This window comes from Uloborus diversus, chromosome 9 (assembly GCF_026930045.1).
Source record: "Uloborus diversus isolate 005 chromosome 9, Udiv.v.3.1, whole genome shotgun sequence".
NCBI classification, from domain to species: domain Eukaryota; kingdom Metazoa; phylum Arthropoda; class Arachnida; order Araneae; family Uloboridae; genus Uloborus; species Uloborus diversus.
The window spans coordinates 132,595,765-132,612,995 of NC_072739.1; the positions used below are offsets into that span (position 1 = coordinate 132,595,765).

The 17,231-nt window shown below is 32.3% G+C and overlaps 1 protein-coding gene across 2 annotated transcripts in view; it reads right to left on the reverse strand.

Moving 5' to 3' along the window:
- The window catches only part of LOC129229295 (E3 ubiquitin-protein ligase MARCHF6-like), a 99,996-nt gene that overhangs the window by 7,670 nt on the left and 75,095 nt on the right, over positions 1-17,231 (reverse strand). For both annotated transcript variants that reach the window (XM_054863572.1, XM_054863571.1), the window contains 6 exons: positions 14,679-14,748; positions 11,224-11,405; positions 7,485-7,619; positions 6,024-6,113; positions 3,028-3,160; positions 1,005-1,140 (listed from right to left, as the gene is read on the reverse strand). In XM_054863572.1, coding sequence (XP_054719547.1) covers positions 1,005-1,140; positions 3,028-3,160; positions 6,024-6,113; positions 7,485-7,619; positions 11,224-11,405; positions 14,679-14,748 — 746 coding nt within the window. The remainder of the gene's footprint in view (positions 1-1,004; positions 1,141-3,027; positions 3,161-6,023; positions 6,114-7,484; positions 7,620-11,223; positions 11,406-14,678; positions 14,749-17,231) is intronic.

The window sequence follows — 17,231 nt, forward strand, 5'->3', positions numbered from 1 at the left end:
TTGGTGATGTATGTTTAGGCAAGAAATGTTGGGAATGAATTATAAATGATTAAAACTCATAATTTTTTTAATATTATACAATGATTTAGTTAAAAAATTTAAGGACCGCAAAACTGAAAGAATGGAGAGAGGGGGGATGCATATTATACCTCTTAAAAAGTTATATCTGTACTATACATCAAGGTGCAAGTTTGAACATATATTTAACATAAAAAGCCGTAAAAACTGACAAATTAGAATGAAATTTAGGATCTTTGTGGCAAATTTTATTCAATCTGCCAGGAATATACAATCAGTGCGGAGTTACATGACACACAATTCAAATTTAATTCAAAAGTTTTTTCTAAATTGGAATTATCATTATTATTTAATTTAAATCAACAATAAAAACACAGAAAATAAGTACCACAATTTTGAAAAAGTTATATCATTTTAAAGCTGTAACAAAATATGTCAGATGAATTCGCTAGAAACCTCTGGAATTATAAGTAACATGAGGGGTGTGGGCATAATAACTGAACTATTAACTAAATATAAACTACTCCTACACCTACATATTTACATTTTTCTCGAGCAAGATCAAACACACTGATAAATATTCAAGGTGGAGCATGTGAGACCAAAGCCTCTACTGGTGGGTCATCTTCTCACTTTGAGCAAGAAAATGGAAGACTTTTTTTTTTTTGCCTTCTCTTTGTATTTTAATCTTTATGATTGATTTTAGGCCATTTTGAATTTCTTTTATAATTAAAAAAAAAAAAATCATGGGGCAAGATTTTGCTTTAGTTTAATAACTATAGAATTATAGATGTATTGAATGATTTTTTAATCCACACATCTTCCCACCTTAGAATACTCTTTCAACAAAATAAAAAGTTCAGAAAAAAAATCCAAAATAGAAAAAAAGCGTCATTTTAACTTTATGCCTTTCCAAAGTAATAGAAATAACTAAAACTTAGTGAACTAAAACTAAGGAAAACTAAAATTAAATTAGACACACTTACTTATCATTTTTTATGTGTTCATATAGTCGGAAGAATTGACGAATTTGAAAGCTGATGACCATTGAAATGATGAATAGAGTCAACATAGCAGGATATATTCTTCGATATATTGCATTTTGTAACTCAAAACTGGATGCTGAAAGAGAATTTGACACTTGAATATATTTTGAAATCCGAAACAGCAAACTTTTCCAAGGAATTGGTTCCTTAGTGAAAAGTTTTAAATCTGAATGCACAGAAAGGATTGTCACTTACAGTAGCTCAGAAATGACTCAATTATTTAAAAACATACAGTAATAAACCAGAAGAAAATCAATTAACCCATGTCCCTTCCTGTAGGTTTTATATTTTTTAGCCAAACTTAAGTCTCAAACTACATCAAATTTCTCCACCTGTATGTATGAGAAGTGTACTCACTAATAAATTGGCTGAAATTCAACTAGTGATTTTTATTATTATCAATTCTAATTTGATGGCTGAAATATTTCAAAACTTTTGTGGATAGTTCTTGAATAACTTTTGATAACAATTTTGTGTGAGTGCACAGCTCAAATAAAATAGAAGACTAATAAAGTACACAGTATGGTTAACTTTTAGCAATAACTGTAATTTAAAAAGAACTTATCCTGCAGCATGCAAGAAGTTTCCAGTAGATTTGTGAAAAGAAAGACAGAAAAAAATAAACATTTGCAAATGTTGACTTGTGTTTATTAACTATGAAACATAAAGAAGAATCAGCAGATAGTGTTAAAAAAGGCACGCTGCTGAGATCATATTTTCTTCATAAATGTTAGGCTGACACAAAGAGCACCAGTTATTCCTTTACATAAATTTTGTGTTTAAAACTCAAATTACAAAAAAACCTAAGTAATTTATTATCTTTACATAAAGTTCCACTACAATATTGTTCTACTTTAAATATTTTAAAGTATAAACTATGCCCCCCCCATGAGATGAGCTCCCCCCCCAAAAAAAACCCTTGTAGTTCTAATGGTTTTGTGAGTCGATAAATCTGGATACTACTGGATTAGATTAATGGAAAGCAGCATGTAGGCAGTGTAATTTGTTTATGCTGATTGTTAAATCCTTACACAATGACTATATCTCAAAATCTAAGTTTATTACATATTATAAAAATATATTTCAAATATTGTCAATGAGAAAAACTGTCGTAGAGTTTGTGCAATAATTTAAGAGTTTTGCCATTTTAGAATGCTTTAATCCAACAATAGGCAACCTAAACTAACTGTTGACCTACTTTCCAAGTTTCGCGAACACCAAGATCGACTTTTTGGGATCCCGTTCAAAATATATTCGTTTATTTGCTTCCATTGAGGATGCCCTTATATTATCATTTTCAAAGCAAATTATTTAATTTTAATGCTTTCCTGCTTTACAAATGTGTATGAAATTCATACTAAATTTTATCTGCAAATCTACAGCAACGTTTGAGGACATTTTTCCAGAACAAAAGGTGAAAAGAATATTTTACATTCTAATTAAAAATTGGGGCATTTCCGGTGAGTATACAAAGCTTTGAAAAATATTGTATCTTTTAACTAAGAAGTTCAGCCCAGCCTAGTTTTCTTTTTTTCCCCAGAAAACATATTTTTTCTTCGACAAAATGCAGGTTAAGAATGCTGTCTGAAAATTGGCCCGAGACCGAGGAATTGCTTACTGCAGCATTAACCAATGTTCTTATGGATAGGTTCAATACACCAATCTTTAAGATTCACATCCTAGTTTTTTTCCTAAAGGATTTTAACCACTCCAAAATTCAAGAATTTTCATGGATAGCAAGAAAGAGTTTGAATGATTTTGATCTGCTGTCCTCGGAGGCAAAAGTTCATATTACATATATCATAAAATTCTGAAGAATGAAACAAATTGCTTTATGTGCACAACATAAGTAACAGTTATTTAATTTTACACACTTGAATAACATTAACGAAAATGTACAGAATAGAACTTTAAAAAAAAACATAAAATCAAATAGTAGCATTAAATAATTATGATTACTTACTGAACATCGGGACAATGCTCCAGGAAATTATGTAAGGAATTGAAAGGGATAAACCCAAGAATATTATTACAGGTAAAGCAAGGTCGATGAATATTAATTTCAAGTTGATGTTGCGTATACCACCCAAGTATACCTAAAAAGAAATCAATCACTATGGTTAAATATTGTACACAGATTTATCATTTAGGCAAAAAAAAAAACACTTTATAAGCAAAAAGCACTCAAGATTAGAAAACGGGTACTGTATTTAAAAGAACTTGAAATAAAAAATACTTTTTAGGGGGGGGGGGACTTCATTTAGACAAGGGCAATGTTTAGAAAGTTAGAGACTTTTACATGATGATTTAATATTATTATATAATTATCCTATTATAAGTTAAGTTTCAGAAATCTACATATGCAGCAAATTTGTAAAATATAAACATTGTTGATTTTTTTATAGTTAAGCAGATAAGACAATGAAGTGTTGAGGAATTTTCATTGCACTCAAAAGCTGAAACAGTATACTCTGAGATATGGAACAGTAAAAAAATTAAAGTGTATTTATACAAGAACACAATTGATTTAAACGTGATATAGTAATCACATATATTTTCATTGATTCGCGTTTTTATTTCATGTGTTCTGATTTTTTATTTAATGGCGTCGTTTCCGAGTTTTCGGCGGCCATGTTTTCCCTTCTTCCTCCCGCGATGTGTTGTCTCCCGCCTTTTTCGCTCATTGGCCGTAGGCGTGGTCTTGTTCGGTGATGTCATTTTCCCGCGTTCCCATTCGCTGCGCTGGGTGACGCCGCGTATGGATATCTTTTTTCACGCGACCGCGTGGGTTTTTAGTTGGATGTCTCATAAAATTTTTCGTGGAGAGTCGTGTGCTAGCCGTGATATGTGACAGAGCGTTGGTTAGGAGCGCGGACGCTTGACCTGTGAATGGGTCGTATGCAATGGCGACGACTGCAATGGAAAATCTTGATGCATCGGCATAAAAAAGGATGTAAATTGTAAAATAATTGCACAGGAGCCTTAGAGCCCTGTATCTCTAAAAAAATGATAGTTTAGTTACGAATGTGATCCTATATTTAATCTAGATTTTCTAAAAAAAAAAGATTGAAAAATGTTCGCGTCCACGTGGAAGTAGCTCCGATCATGCACGGATGAAATCCTGTTCTTTTTTACACGATGATCATTGCATATGATCAGAGAAGACTGGTGATGCACCTGTAGCTGGTGAGACCAGGATAGTGAAAGCGGTACGCGCGGTCGACATGAATTTAGTTCTGATTTCTGCTGCGCCATTTTCGTCCTGTGTAATGATGATTTCTCCGTCATCGCCGTGGTATAGCGGCCGTTCCATGTGGTTTACATCATATTCCTCGCTGATGTCTCTACGATGAGTTCTTTCGCTGCAACAACGGACCGCGCCCTTTTTTTAAGCCTCCCCATGTACGATGCACATCCCTCTGCTGTGACAACGTAATTCCCTGCAATAGGCTGGACTGTGAACTTAACTTACCTAAATTTTTCATATTGTAATCTTTTATATTCCCTTCCATGTTTTGATTACGCCGCGGGAGCTCCCTAGGATCTTGATATTCGTCGTGTAAGTGATGATCATCGGAATAAATTTTCACATGTGACGCGAAATGAGTTGTGCTTATTGTGTCTCCACTACATGGGGGTAAGTCAAACCTTTTCTCTGTGTTCCACGTAGGCACCAAACATTGAGACGTCCTGCAGTTTTGCGGAAACACTTAAAATACGATCGGCCTAAATTTTTTTCCTCATTTGTTTTTTTTTTAAATTTAAGTTGGTGGTTCATGTTTTCTAACAAACTCGAAAGAATTAACCACATTTTTACCACAAACGTAAAAGAAATTCCAAGAAGAGTAGGAGAGAGTGGGTAAGAATAGAGCAGCTGGAGGATTGGAACAGTGGGGGATCAGCGCTTTATGCATGCTGAAATAAAATATGAATTTTTTTTTTCTTGTTTGTAAAGTAGATGTAGCAGATTAGAATAGTTAGAAATGACTTTTTGGATAATTTTATTTTTGTAATTTAAATTTATTTTGGTATAATTGCAGCACTGACAAATTCCTACCAACAAAATTACGCAGCAAGGAGGAACATCCATTCAAACGGTGAACAGAGAATTTAAGCTCACTTTTTGCGAAGAATACCTAAAAAAGTCAAAACGAGACATAATGATGAACCAAATCAATAAAAAAAATAACTACATAGTTGCTGATATGATGCCTTGTATTTTTTAAAAGAAATAAAAACTAATTTAATAGCATTTTGGAGTTACGCATATGTAGAATTTCAAGTGTATAGTAAAATTTAAGAGTAAAAGATCCATTTAAGATCCGCAAATGTAAAACGGATATGGATAGAGATCATTATTTCCATTCAGATATTCGGCACATCACTGCAACATAGTAACTTCAGACATAAAATCCAATGATGCCTCTCAAGAAGGCATTACTGTTGACTAGACAGCAAAACAAGACAACCATGGAAGAATATTTTGCAATGTTACATTTTAAACAAGGAACATTTTCCTTTCTTTACAAAATTTATGCTATATATTAAAATTTTCAAAGCCATTACAAGGAAAAACAGGGTTCTTTTCGTGATCTCTAATGATATCCATAATTTATGATCATTATAAGAAAATATCTTAGATCAATCAGTTCTGCAATATCAGCACTGAATGATGTTTGGCAATTTTTGCTTACAGCATTCATTACTTTAAATTATACTTGATGATTGCACATAATCTTTTTTATGAGTGTGGACAACAGTTTTATGTAGAGCAGTGGAATTTCTTTTATATGCCTTCCAAGGATCAATATATAAACATTTACAGTGGAAAAAAGCTTAGAATTGAAACTAAAGATTACACTCTGATATTTTAAAGTCACTTTAAACTTCAAGCATAAATCTATTTCCTTTGCATGCAACAGATTTCTAAAAACAGTATGAACACTTCACATCACCTACCTGTTCAATGGTTCTTTTCATCCACCAATTAGGGCCAACTAGAGCAACTGCACATATTGTTTTTGTAAGCAAAACACCAATAGCCCAATCCTACAAAAATCAAAAAGATTACATATTACACATATTATGAAAATTTTTCAAAATTGAAAGGATATCTGCCAATATTCAACTAATTTAAGCGATGATTATTTTTGACATTAAAGACAGACTGTTCAAAAGACATGTCAAAATTCAAACACCTATAGGTAGAATTTATCCTGAATAGTCTTTCAGTAAATAAAATTGACTGCAGCAATATCTTGAATAATAGCTACTGCAGCCTTTGCATGGTTGCTTTGCATTGCAAAAAGGTAGCGGTTTAAAAAGTTAACTCTGATTAAGAGATAAAACAATTAAGTACAGTTTCATGACAAACTATCAATAAGTTAGGGGGTCCTGCGTACCAGCGTAGCCAAAGGGGGGAGGGGGCAAGAAGGGGCAACTACCCCTCCCTAGAACTGAACTGCTGACTGATACTCTCTTGCCAAATGTCAAAGATAATTTAAAATTACAACTTTAAGACAAATTTCAAAAAACTTCTGAAGCAGAGCCACATAACCTCTTTTTCTGCTCTCTTCTGACCAAAAACAGCATGAAACGTTTTTTTAGGGAGAGAGGTGGCCTATAACTTCCAGCTATGTCCAAGGTCAGTGCTGGTCCGAGGGTTGTACTGTACATTTAAGCAATTTTAATGCTCAGAATAACTCAATTCTCAGCAGAAAAATATTCTTTTGCAGATGAAATGTATACAGTTTTTTTTTTTTTTAATAACAAAGTGCAAGATAAATGAAAAAAGATCAAATAAGCTTTGTGCTACAGTAGGATTAAAGTGAAAAACCAACGTAAATAAAGCACAAATTATCAAGAAGACACAGCAAATAGCTATTTCAAGGCTACAATGGAGCCTTTTCATCACTCTAAAAAGCTCAACACACAATCAGAAAGTTGCGAGAGAACTGTTGTCAATTACGTGGACACCGGTATTTATACCAAATGACCAAATATTTATCTCCCACTCCTTTTGCTTCCTAGCTTCTGGTTGGTTGTCTCTCCCCCTGGCTGCAAGTCCATGGAGATGACATGTTGTTCACTGATTGGTTGTTTGTCGTCTTGTATCGTGAATTCCTATTGGTTGACCCATTTGGTATAAATATTGGTGTCGACGTGGGTCAGTTTCAGTTCTCTAGCGACTTTCTGGTGGTGTGTTGAGTTTTTTGCACTGACGAAGAGGCTCCATTTTAGCCTTGAAATATTGCTGTATCTTCTTGATAATTTTTTCTTTATTTACGCTGGTTTTTCATTTTAATCAACCAAGTGTAAGGTCCAAAGGTTAAAAAAATGGGGCATTTTGTCGAGATAAGGGTAAATAAATAATGATTGGCAAATCTGCTTATTGTTTCATTTGTAAACCTTTAAACATACCTGCCAAACTGAAATGAGAGGAGTCTGGTTCAGTGACACTCTGGCTGGAACTGTGATGATAAGATCTAGCATTAAGCCCATCAATACAGGAATTACACCCAAAAGCACACTCATGGAACAGATCACTTTCACACCCTGAAAACAAAACACAAAAGGTAAAATTAACAGCAAACTTCTGCAGCAATTATCTAGAATCAACATAATAAAAATGTAAGCAAGAGGCACCCTGAAACATGAAATATTCTTAAAACACTAGTGAAATGAAGTGCTCTGAAGTTTCCAGCACAGTAAAACCTTCATATTACAACACTTAAGTCTGTGGCTTCCAAATTTTTATACATGTGCATTTTTCAGAAAGAAGTTGTTCTGTACCCCTTCAATTTTCATAACAATACAACTTCATCATGCTACCTTGTTAATTTTCTGTTACATATTAATATGAGTACTGATAATGTAACTTCGTTTAACAACTAATACATAATTACAGAAAAAATATGTTTCAAATGCAATAATTAGTGAAATATTAATACAATATTTTTAAAAATGGTTGGTCTTGCTTTTAAGGGCAAATTTTCCTCTAACCATAGAGCCATTGAATAGATATCAATGTTATAAGTGTGGGAGCTCAAATCTGAATGCCATAGCAATGGTGTTGCTGATAGCAGATTCTTATTTTCTGTCACTGATTTGTTATACTGTAAACTCCCGATTATGCGCGGAATCGGGTGGCACAAGTGCCGCGGATAATAAAAAACGCGGATAACCGCAAAAAGACTAAAATGGGGGACAAATCAGGTAAAAATTGTCCTATCTCAAATTCTTAACTGTATTGATGCATAACACTTTCTGCAAACAGTGAAAATATGTATAGAGTACAGTACAAATGTTTTGTATTTTTGCACAACCGAACTTAACATCAATAACAAACAAGTGTATGTACGATGAAGAACGCACATAAAAAAAGAATAATAATATTAATAATAAAATTAAATCAAATCAATCAATCAAGCAAAAACAACTGAGTGTAAATTTACAATTTTTGAAAAAAAAAAAAAAAACAGCCACTGGTATTCGCTTTTTACTGCGAAAATACATGTTCGTGTTTGTTGATTGATTCCCGGATAATCGGGAGTCTACTGTACTTAGTATATGTGTACTAAGGCTGGGCGATATCAGAATTTTAATACTGCGATATATCGCTCTTCAAATATCGTTATTTTAGATAAATCAATATATTTAGGTCGATAAATTCATCATTTTATGGAGGGGGGGGGGGAGGGCAAGGCATATAAATGCAATGCCTATTCCTTAGTATCTGCAACAGAAAAAAGCTATCGGCCCTCTTGGTGAGTAAATACTTCAGCAATTTAGTCTACTAATAATAGCGACAGCAAGGATGTCCATATGTGGGTGCGATAAATTCAACATTTTATGATGGGGAGGGGGGGGGGGGGGCAAAGCATATAAAAAAGTAATTTTGCCTATTCCTTAGTATCCGCAACAGAAAAAAGCTATCGGGCCCTCTTAGTGAGTAAATACTTCAGCAATTTATTCTACTAATAATAGCGACAGCAAAGATGTTCATATGTGGGTGCGAAGGTAGGAGGAGTGGGTCATGAGGAAGATGATACTGCAGAAACTTTTGGAGAAATTACTTTAGAAGAATTTAAGTCTTTTTATTAGTGGGTCACTATTCTCGGGGGAAAAGGGGGGCTTAGTAAAATTGAGGGGTGCTATCACAGTTGGGGGAGGGAAGGGAACCCCTAGTTACACCATCTGCATATTAAGATCTGCAACAGAGAAACGCCATCAGACATCTTGACAAGTAAATATTCCATCGATTTATTCGAATGATAATAGTTAAAAGAGGCATGCCCATTGGGGGGAGGGGGCGGGTCATGATGTTGAGTATACCATTGAAATTATCAGAAAAGTTTAAGGGAAGAATATTAAACATCTTTTGTTGTTTTGAGAGCAGGTAAGTGGAAATTGATGCAAATCTAACAACTTAACTCACGTTTTTCTTACGATTTTGATTAATAATGTCAACAATAACTTTAACGGAAGGAACACTTTGACATGAATATCACTTACATTATTTACGTCGAAGTATTTTGAGATTTCATAAACACTTTATAATAATTTCATTAAACAAGTATGGCTTGTTTAGGTAAAACAATTCACTGATATCGAAATAATAAGTACATAAACTAAAATTTACAGCCCGTGCTATATAATGTTTCGCAAACAGATATATAGTGTAAAACAAATAATAGTGCTCTGAAAATTTTGACATTTCTGAATTTTTTATAATGTCTAGTTCTGGTTGCTAAATTGGAAAATAAATTACTTTAAAAAATAAATTACTATAAAAGTGCCCCCCAGAGAGGTGTCCCCTACAGATCAGAAACCAGTGACGGAAGCAACTGGTCAAATGCAATTATCACAAAAAAAGGATGTATTATATTGCTCAGATTGCAATGTACTTTTAATTTAAAAGGGAGATGGCTCATAAGTTTTAAATTACCGCTCCACATCAGTGCAAAAGCAGAATGAAAAGCATGCATCAATCGTCCCATCACGACCCATATGTTCTAGTTTCACTCATCAGAAATCTGATCTTCAATAAGGGCACAACTGTAGTATATGGGTGTCATACTTTGGGTCATCAGTACATGCTTGTAGTTGCTGGTTGATTTGATATATTTATGACACAAATAAATTTTAAAAACAGATCAAACCATAACGGGTGAAAACTGCAGGGAGCATTGAATATCCTTGGTTGCACACGAGGAGTTCCAAATTATAGACTTGCCACGAAAGAGAAATTCACATGGAAAGAGGGGGGGGGGGGGGGGGAGAGAGAAGATTTTTTTTTACCTAACAATGTTTGAAATTGAATCATTGTTAGAAAGGGATAGGAAATAATAGTTCACCAGAAAACAATTTTTTTACAAAAGGTACAAAACTGCAAAGAATATTGTTTAAGTGAAAAAGGATTTACCGTACATACACAAAATTATGTGGACCAAATAGTTAAATAAATCATTGTATCAGATTTTACTCAAGCAAAGTTTTAATGTACCGGAACATTAGAATACCCACAGCAGGATTTTCAGTTTTATTTTTAAACAACTGTAAAAACAAAACTAGAATCAAGTATCATTAAAATGCGAGCCTACAACAAAAAGAATAGATCAAACCAAATTATTGATTTCACTAGTAAAAAGATGAACTTCAGGTTTTTTTTTTCTTTAATAAAAAATTCTACACAACAGATATACATCAAAATTGCAAATGAAATGCATAACAAAACTTATACAAATGAATTCCTGTGAACCCCAAACACAAAATTTTTAATAGCTGAAGCCATTTCCAAAGTTGTAAAGCATACTATTATGAACATAAAAATATTTTGGTTGCTAAGTATAGATAAATAAAAGAGATATAATTCAAAGTTCTTAAATATTTTTAATCAAATTTTTGATTTTATTTTATTAAATTGATTTAATGGGGAAAATTACATTGCTAAATAATAACCTATAATAATATACACATCAGATGTGTAAGAAATCTTGAAATTAAAAAAATATACAAAAAGATTAAAAGGACCTAATTCAGGAATAACCATTAATGGAAAAGAAAATCTAGCACCAATATTTTTTTATTTGTATATTTATTGTCAAGTTAAAAAAAAATATATTCAGACTTTCATTAAAATCAGAAGGAAAAAACTTACAATAGTAAGCCATTCAGATAATTTAGCAGATATTGTGCTCCATCCTTTTGGAATCCAGCTCCATAAAAGTGTGCATATGCGCAGAACTATCCACCATACATACATTCCACAACCAATGGTGTACAACTCATGTACCCTGGTGTTTCCCAGCCAAAGGGCCATTATTTTACGGCCCACGAATGCTGAAAAAATAAAAGTCAAATAGTACTAAACTTTAATCATGGTTGATTTAACAAATAACAGAAAATATCTGAAATTAAGTCTTAATACTTGATTTTAGTGGATGTATTTTTATGCAACAGAATATGAAAACATACTTAGGGTAAAAACATTTTGAAGCAACCATAAAACAATCTAACCTTGTCTTCCGAACTTTAAAGTAAGAAAAATAAGAATTATTTATGCAAAAATTAAATTGTTTTTAATTTTATTCATTTAAATTTGTTTAACAATAATAACTGTGATTGACAAAGAGCAACATTTTGTTAGGGTTTAATTATGCTAACAGAGCATTTACAAGGAGAAATTTTACATTTGCTTTGTAAGAATTTAGTCATCTCATATTACGTGGTATGCTTATTCGTTAATCAATTTTGACTGCAACTTTAGACTTTAAACAGCCACAACTCGTATCAGCATTCGAAATCAATAGTGGTCAGCTGGTCCGAGAACAGCGAAAACTGCTTCGGACCATCATGAAATAGAATTCAGTAGTCCCTGGGACCGGTGAACAAACCCCCAATAAGGAAATTATATATTATTTACGTTTAAAAACTTCATTTTTACAGTTAGAGTAGTTTTGCTTAGTTAAATTTAGGTGCACTATTTGGATATAAATTTTAAATTTCAGTCGATTAAAAATATTATGAAGATTATGTGAAGTACAATTAATAAATTGTAAATAAAATGGTTATACATTCATGCAGAACCATATTTCATGTTAAACTACACTTCAAGTTAAGTGGATTGGTTATTTTGGTTACGAACGAGTAAAACTTCCTGCTTAGTGAACCAGTCACAGGCGGCTGGTGCACCAAAAAAGTGGGGGGGGGGGGGGGGGGTCAAAAGATGTGCGGCGGTTAGGGGGTGTGGCCATGAAGCCGATTTTTTTTTCTTTTTGTAAAATTCAGCTATTACCGTAATTTCGTGTAGATAAGCTGCGGCTTATCCGTGTTTTAAAGTTGAAATTTAACATCTGCGGCGCACCTTCCAGGGCGGCGTATCTGAAGAAATTTTCTCCCCACCCTTCTTTCTTAGTGTTTCTCATGTTCGCACAATTGAGCGGCAATGTTAAAATTCATTAATAAACGCTAGTAGAGCTCTCAAATTGCACCATGAAACGGGTTTCTCATTAAATTTAGTTTCTCACACCCTTAAATCTGCGTTAATTTGCGCCGATTTTACCGCTGTTTGCTGCTGTTGTTCTTTCCAGTGTTTCCATATTCGTGATGGTAATATACATTTCACGAGGCTGAAAAATGGAGGAATCGCTAACTTGTCTGAGTTAGAGTCCCTATAGTCTGAGTAATGTTTTAAAATGTCTCAATGATGATAAATTTAAAAAAAAAGAATCAATTGATAAAAATTTAACAATTTTTCGATGAACTTCTAAGTATAATACAATGATTTGAAAACTTCTCATCCAACCAAATGTAGATGTCATCTGGCAACACTAGTTTTTTGCGTAACCGTAGCATTTTCCAATCTTTTTTTTTTTAAACGAAGTTAATTAAATTTCTATCCATCAACAAGTGCAGTTGCTTGTTACAATTTCATTCTAACTATAATAAATGATCACATCCATACACATATATAGAGAGATATATGTATAGAGGGAGTGGGGTGCCATGTTTTGATACGCTCTTCTGGATATCCGATGAACTTTTGTTTTTAGTTAGTAAATTATTGTATGTGCAGCGTATACGATAGGGCGACTTAGCTACCTGAAATTAGGGTACTGGCTTTTAATGCAATTGATTAAATAACTTCTAAAAATGTTGAAAATAGGGCATAAAAATTTGGGATAGATGGCAACCAAAGACTTTTCTCTTCCATTTCAAAGATCCATTCTCATGAAATAAGATGAAAAAAATCTATTTATTTAAAATTTTTAGTTTTTACTTTCGTTGAATAAATCAAGCTACCATATAAAATTCATTTTCCAGTCAATCTATAATTTTTAACCCTGAAAAGTGAGGAGGCAAGGCCCCTTCGCTCTAAGAAGTGAGGAGGCAGTTGTCCCCTCGCACGAGCTGCCTATGGGACCAGTTGTTGCTTCTAAGGATTTCTTGCGTTAGATATTAAATCCATAATAAGTCCAAACAAGCTAAGTTTAAAAAGAAAAATCTTATAAGAGTTAAGAAAGCAAAATTGCATTAATCACAAAAAAGCACTGTGCTGTGTATGCAACAATGGCAGCTACTGTTAAAAACAAGTACAGTATGAGACCCCAATTTAGGAGTCCCAAAATCTGGAACTTTTCCCTTAAATATATTTTTTAAAATTTTTTTTTACCACCAAAAAAAAAAAAAAATCCATTTTTTTTCATTTTAAAGGTTCAAAATTGTTTATGTTTGGCAATCACTTGTTGAAAAGACAATACTTTCAGTTGAGTTATTTTTTATTTTCTTTTAAGTTTTTTTGATGCCACATGTTATGCTCCAACAGGTGTTTTTGTATAATTGCACAGCAATCTTTTAACATCCAATTTTGGTTAACAATTATTCTTTTTTTATTCTCATAAGTATGCAATGCAAAGACTATTGAACAAAAGTACAAAATTATTTTCAGTAAAAACATGATTTATTTATTATTGATCAGCACATTCCATAATAATAAAAAGCAACATCCGCCGACTACACGCCACTGTAAATTGTCTCCTGCTTTTTTTTTTTTTTTTTTCAGCCTAACGAAGTATACTTTCATTCATATTGATTGAAAAGCAAAAGAAATTTAGCGTGAACATTAGCGAAACCAGAAAAAAACGTGACAAATACCTCACAATCTGACATTTTTTTCGGCAGCCAATCATCTGGCATCATTGTTGGCAGTGTCAAAGTATGTAGTTTGATCAGTGATTATCACAGTCAGTTACGTAGCAAACTTGAACCAAATATTCATCTCAAGAAAAATGAAAATAGAAGATTTGTAATGTGTAGTTTCAATGTTGATGAATTGTCCATTTTAAGACGTTAAAACAAAATCAGTTGGCGCAGCATAGCGTATAAAGGATCTTGCGCCATTAAAACAAATACAACCAACCAAAAAAAAAAAAAATATCCCCTGTTGAAGTTCCACAATCTAGAAAAATCAGAACTTCGATACAGCTATAGCTTTAAACATGCCAGTGCATCTTTGAAGAGATCTTAAGAATTGCACATGTTTAAACATGCTGTGTTTTCTAAAAGTTACTTAGACCATTTAATTAAGGAGTATATGAAGTGTTTTAGTCTTACCAGGAACTGTGATCATTATCAAACTTCCCAATGTTAAGCTGACACAAATGCAAAGAATCAAACATACAATCTGTAAATAAAGCAAGTACAATTGGTAAACAAAATAAGTACTGTAAAGAAGCAAAACATGGATAACAATATTATGTTAATTATTAGTATGATAAAATATAAGCTTCACATGGGTATTTAAAACAAGAACCAGGTAGTCGCACATGAATAAAATTTAGAAAACACACGCAAAAAACAAACATTTCCCTTGTACTGCTGAGATTTTCTAATTTCAAGAATTGTTTGATCCTTTTTGCTCAAAAATATTTTTAACAATAGAAATTAATAAACTAAAAACATTTAATATTTCTTTATAAGATTCAAGGTATTTTCAAGAGACTCAATTTTTGACACATTTTTCTTCCTTAAAAAATTTGAAATTTTGGAGAATAATTTAAAATTTCTAATAAAGATAATCAATCTACAATACTTCGTAAAGTTTTTCTCAATTTAAACACTTGGCAAGCACTTAGGAAATACACAACACCCTTAAAGATGACAAGCCACAGGTTGAAAAGCTGTTGTTAAAATAATTAAAAAAAACATTAAAGACACAAAACTTTATTTTTTTTAAAAACCCATAAAGGACTATAAATGGACTCAAATTAATTAAAGACCTTACTCACATAAATTAACTCATTTAAGAATTTAAAAAGTTTTAACACATTTGTTAATCAAAAAAAGAAATGAGTTAAATGACTTTGAGAATAAAAAGTAAAGTAAGAAATAACGTTGGCGTTAGAAGAAATGGCTTTTTCAAAGCAAAAGAAATGAGCTTATGGATGAAGAGACATCCGACAAATGCTTTTTGACATTGTTATTTCCTATTTTACTAAAAAGTGAATGGTTTGTGAATGAGAAAAAGAATTCAAACACTTAGGTGTCCACAAATATTTTTCCAAAAAAATTTTTTTTAAACCCCAAAAGAGTTAATTATATTATTAAACTAATTAATTGAATTTTTATACAATGATGCAATTAAAATATTTTTTTACATCCATTTTTACACAATTTAATATGTTTAGTATCCAGAGAAACATATTACAATTTCTAGAGAAGGGATTCAATTTCTTTGTGGACTTCCATGCATGCCTTACATAATTAGAATTATCTGAAAAAAGTTACATTTTAAATCTAATGATAAAGGTTCTAAGCATAGAAATAATTCAATCATTCAAAATAGTGATCACAAATTTGCTTGCTAATCACTAAACAAAATCTTCATCTTCTATCCACAGGAATGACGGTAACTCAAACTCTCAATACAGTAGGGCTGGGTAATGCATCGATGCATTGCAAAAATTCATCGTCAATCCATCCCACATCAGTAAACTGATTCAGAATTTTCCCCTGAACTGATGGATCAATATTGCACCAACTACAAATCCAAGCACCAAATTATAGACACCGGTCCTCTTGCATACCCATTTTAATCTCAAATTTTTTCACACCATTGTTGAACTAACAGTGTCAAGCCAATCTAGTTTAATAACAATAGTATGAAAAGTTAGCTATAGGAAACTTTTCTAACAAGCCCTGGCGGGAGTATCATAAGCAAAGACCTTTATTTCTATTTAAAAAATGTGATGTTTTTTTAGCTTTTAACGGAAAATATACTGATGAACATACATTTATGAACAAAGTTTCAATATAAGCCCTTGCTTAAAAAAAAAAAAAAAATAAATCACAAAGTAACAAAAATTGCAAAGACATGATGATTTTAAAGAAAACTCTTTTTAAAATCAAGACAATGTGAGCTTGTATATGGATTGCATTACTTTGCCTCCATATGCTCACCTCTCTTTGCATTGAAAAATAGGTTATTGTTATCCCAAAACACATGTCTGCAATATTTATTGCTATCTTGCACTTTTAATGCTGTGTTTTTTTTTTTTTTTTTGACAATTTCTTGCCAGTTCTATAAAATTTTGTATATATTTTATTTAAAAAAAATGTAAGCAAGTCTAAGTAAAGCTAAAGGGGAAATCTACTTGAATTATATTGTGATTAGCTGCGTTGCCCGGCTTTGCCCGGTCCACCTTGAAAATAAAAACGTCAAGTGACGTATATTCAACAATCAGGCTTAAAAAATAAATTAAAAAAAAACATCATGATTTCCCTTCCAAACAATGACGACATACATTAAAATACTTTTAAGAAATAAATCCAGAAAGATGGATTTAAAATGCGTAACCATGGAAACACAAAATAAAATAAGTTTAAGGAATTAAAAAGGAGAAGAAAATGGTGCACAATTTGAATTGAATCGAGATTTCTTAAACTTTATTTAAAAAGGCTTGTAGATTTTTTTCTTTTTGAGATAAAAGCTTATTTTTTCGACCATAGGTCGAGTTAGATCTGGAGTAAAAAAGGTTGCTTTTTCCAATGGCATCAAAAAGAAAGCTGTGGGACAATTCCTTCACTTTTTTTTTGATTTATTTAATGAAGAAAGGAGTGTCTAAATTTCAGCTAAGCCTAAAAAAATTCGAGTTAAAAACGCAAATA